This window comes from Nicrophorus vespilloides, unplaced genomic scaffold, assembly GCF_001412225.1.
Source record: "Nicrophorus vespilloides isolate i.1.1-1 unplaced genomic scaffold, Nicve_v1.0, whole genome shotgun sequence".
NCBI classification, from domain to species: domain Eukaryota; kingdom Metazoa; phylum Arthropoda; class Insecta; order Coleoptera; family Silphidae; genus Nicrophorus; species Nicrophorus vespilloides.
In genome coordinates this window covers 14,957-19,139 of record NW_017096073.1, presented here as the reverse complement: position 1 = coordinate 19,139, position 4,183 = coordinate 14,957, and the positions used below count along the sequence as shown (strand labels likewise).

The window sequence follows — 4,183 nt, the reverse complement described above, 5'->3', positions numbered from 1 at the left end:
ACACATTTATTAATACTTTTTAAAACAGTTTTGTAATAGTATTGTAATATTACAATAACAATGATAGAAAAGCAATAAAACTTATATTTGGGTTAAAAAATATTAACTTAAACCAGGAAGAAATGAAATATATTTTCAAATATATATAAAAATTAAGCAATAAATTGATGAAATTCATTTCGAAATTACTCATTTTCTAATTACATTAAATGCTTTCAAATGCAGAAAGACACATTTATTAATACTTTTTAACAACAGTTTTAGTATTAGTATTGTGATATTACAATAACAATGATAGAAAATGCAATAAAACTTATATTTGGGTTAAAAAATATTTCAAAGTTGAACCATGAATAAATTAAATATATTTTCGAATATTTTGTAATATTACAATAACAATGATAGAAAATGAAATGAAACTTATATTTGGGTTAAAAAATGTTTCAAAGTTGAACCACGAAGAAATGAAATATATTTTCGAATGTATTTAAAATTAAACAATAAATTGATGAAATTCATTTCGAAATTACTCATTTTCTAATTACATTAAACGCTTTCAAATGCAGAAAGACACATTTATTAATACTTTTTAACAACAGTTTTAGTATTAGTATTGTAATATTACAATAACAATGATAGAAAATGCAATAAAACTTATATTTGGGTTAAAAAATATTTCAAAGTTAAACCACGAAGAAATGAAATATATTTTCGAATATATTTGAAATTAAGCAATTAATTAATGAAATGCATTTCGAAATTACTCGTTTTCTAATTACCAAATGCGGAAAGACACAATTATTAATATGTTGTTAACAATTTCCATTTAGGTTCAAAATATATTCGTGCAATAATAATGTTATAATAAGAATAATACGAAATATCTTATATTTCAGTTTATTCATAATAATAATGCAAATAAATGAGAACTACATATGATTCATGTTCAAGAAATGAAATGTCTTAAGCAAAAGTTGTGTTTAATTTCTTATTTTTAATTGTTACTCTTTTATTTTTTATATCTGTTAAGATTGGAGAACAATATTGTCTTCTTCTTTTTTTTTTGTTTGTTTGTTATTGTTGCAGGAGGTGAGAGAAGTCCATGCAAACAGAGCGTAGAAAGTTTGCACTTCTATTAAAAGAGTCGTGCATTTCGCTACAATTAGAAGAAGACGAGAAAAAGAATTATATATATATATAGAAATGTGCAAACGCGGAGTGACATCTGATTTATACCGTGTATAGAAGTAACGGGGACAGCGAAAGATAATTATTTGATTTCATCGATGCATTTGTATGGAAACTGAACAACATTAAAAGGAAGCAAACAAAACAAATTTAATTTCTAATATATCGAAAAGGAAATGTGACTTTTTGAAAAAAAAATCAAGTGTAACATAAATTTCTATTAATTTTCTAAAATTTCCATTTAAACTTGTTTTTAATATCGAAAATTGAGGTTTCTTGTGTCTCAAAGTAATTATGTAGATTTCTTAGAAGGCTTTCGATTGGTTTCATGTTCGGTTCGGGTCGAACAATGCGGCAATTACTTTGTTTTGAGTTAAACAATAAAACGTTTACTTGTATTGGAGTCGCAGCAATCACGAATGGGAAGGAAACGAAAGAATTTATCAATGAAAAAATAACATGGTTTTGCTTTTGCAACGTTATAAAGGAATTAATTAAACGTTAAATGTTTAAATAATGTACGAATACATTAAAAAAACATTAATCTAAATCAATATTAGATACACTTAACATTGTAATTGAAAATTGTTTAGAAAAATTCTGAGAAAATGTACGATTTTTGTTTTGAAATTTAATAAAAAACAACTTTCTGAGAGGAAATTTGTAATAATTTAATTTGGATATTATTCTGTTTATGTTAACATTATTACTTTTATTTGTAGTTTTATGTATTTTATTACAATTTTTTAAATATATAAGTTAGTAGATGCTTGCTTACCGTCGTCTATAATAGTCGTTGTGTCTTCGGCTAAAATCCCATAAGTTTCATCCGAGAAGCTGAGAGCTAGGAGGAAGAGCATCCAAGCGGCCAAGTACATCTTCGGGAAAGCCACTCTGGAGACGCGGAGCACGTTTCCAGAAGCAAACGCGTCTGGTAATAAGACAAACTCTTGAATTGCAACGATCTCGAAGGGTTGCAGAAGATGCAAAGACAGAGACAGTTAAGGACGGCTGTGGAGGAACGCATTCGCTGCTGCTCGTGATCACCGACCAGACCGACCGAGTATATTGTTAATAACAAACAGAGCGTGCGTTTTTCCTTCTTCGCTCGTTCTCCACGGTGAAACTCTCACTTGCTGATGGCACGATCACGAATGACTCCCGGCTTTCTGCACGGCAGGGGGACAGCTTCTAGACGTCTCTCGCCTGAGGCACGGGGATTTTAATAACAATTTGAAGATGATGACTTTTACCATAATTTTACGTATAACCCCCACACACAGCCAAGAACGCTCCACCATTCTACCAAAAGGAATAAAAAAATAATAAATTAAACGAATATGCGTTTTCTTTTCCTCTGCCGCGAACAATAGTAAAAGTTCAGGAACATTCGGGCCGAGTTCAAGAGACTTCGAAATTCAATGGATTTTTGCACGATCGACACAACTGATTATGTAAACCCATCCGTATATTTATTTAGTTTTTTTTTTTAAATTCCCACAATCGTATTATTTCTAAAACAACAAGTGAAACTAGTCAAAACTTTGCCAAAAGTAATTCACTTTGATTGATGTTCTTGTTTATCAAAACACAATTCTCTTTTCATTATATTGTTTAACTTGAACTTTTTCGCAAGATCAAATATTCATAGACAAATTTCAGCACTAAATATGGGATTTATACTAAACTATGTTATTTATAGGAAAAAAGAGATATTTTGATTACTATTTAATTTGTAAATTTAACCTAGAGTAATTTCACTTTTTCTACTCTAAATAATGTTTAAACTCTGCAATTTACAACGAGTTAATTCATAGTTTTGTCTATTTCATTTCCCTATACTACAAATACCAAAAAAAACTTCAATTTTGATATCAAAATGGTTTTTATTATTTTAAAATTTCTGCATTGAAATTTGGACATAATTATTTGTAGGAAGTAATTTTTATTGTAAGTAATATACTTTTTGATGAATACACATTTGTCACTTGCGATTACAGAAGGTGCCCCCATTTCCATGCTCCAGTAAATTTCCTTCTCATTAGTTCATATGGGCTCGCACGAAAATTGATACAATACGAAGTGGACAGATCGTTCGAAAACAATGCACGTTTTCCACGTTTATCCGGAAAAACATGCATTGTTCCAACCCTCCGGATTCGCTTTCCTCGACCAAATTCCATTTCTCTCAACAACGAATATGCATTGAAAAAGCATTGTTTTTCTGCAAGTGAAAAGCGATACAAAACACATCCACATTACCATCATGCTGGTTATTGGAATATTGAACAGAAACATAGCAAATAAATAAATAATTCTGTTTTCTATTATTTTCTCTTTCGCATTATGATGATGCAAGGAACGAATGATTTTTATTTTGGAATATTTGCGTAAGATAAATGTTTTGCGTATTGCCATCATCATCATCATAGTTCAACAATGGCCATTGCGGCACCAAGCAATTCATCGGGAGTGGAAATCAAAGCGGCGAACGTTGCCCAACCGGAATTTATATTAAATAAGATGTCCATGTAGAACAATCGAGGAGGCATTGTTCGAGCCGATCTGCGAGTTCCCGTTGTTCGGTGAGCCATTGTCGCGACGTAATTAGTCGGATTTGACAAGTGAATATGAGCTGCTGCTGTTGCATCACTCGGATTAAATTCACTGGAAGCTCGCATAAAGGAAGCAGGAAAATATAATGCACATTTCTTTCCACTAAAATTACTCGACGCACGCTCACTAATCACAACCTTGTCGTAACAATAAGTAAACAGAAAACGTATTTTTTTTTAATATTTATTTAAAAGATTTAGCAACAAAACTATTTGCAAATTTACTAATAATTTAGAACAGAAAGTATTGCTACAATAATTAAATTAAGAATCATAATATTTAACACGAAAAAAAAATAACTTACGAAATATTAGAAAAACCTTGTTAATTTAGTAAGTCATAGTTTTATTTTGTAATAATTGTTATTATGATGATAATG

The 4,183-nt window shown here is 30.0% G+C and overlaps 1 protein-coding gene across 1 annotated transcript in view; it reads right to left on the bottom strand.

Moving 5' to 3' along the window:
* The window catches only part of LOC108569359, a 5,480-nt gene extending 3,000 nt beyond the window's left edge, over nt 1-2,480 (bottom strand). Inside the window, exon 1 of the mRNA XM_017930877.1 lies at nt 1,967-2,480. Within this exon, the coding sequence (XP_017786366.1) occupies nt 1,967-2,066 (100 nt within the window). The 5' untranslated portion in view covers nt 2,067-2,480. The remainder of the gene's footprint in view (nt 1-1,966) is intronic.
* Between the last annotated feature and the right edge of the window lie 1,703 nt (nt 2,481-4,183).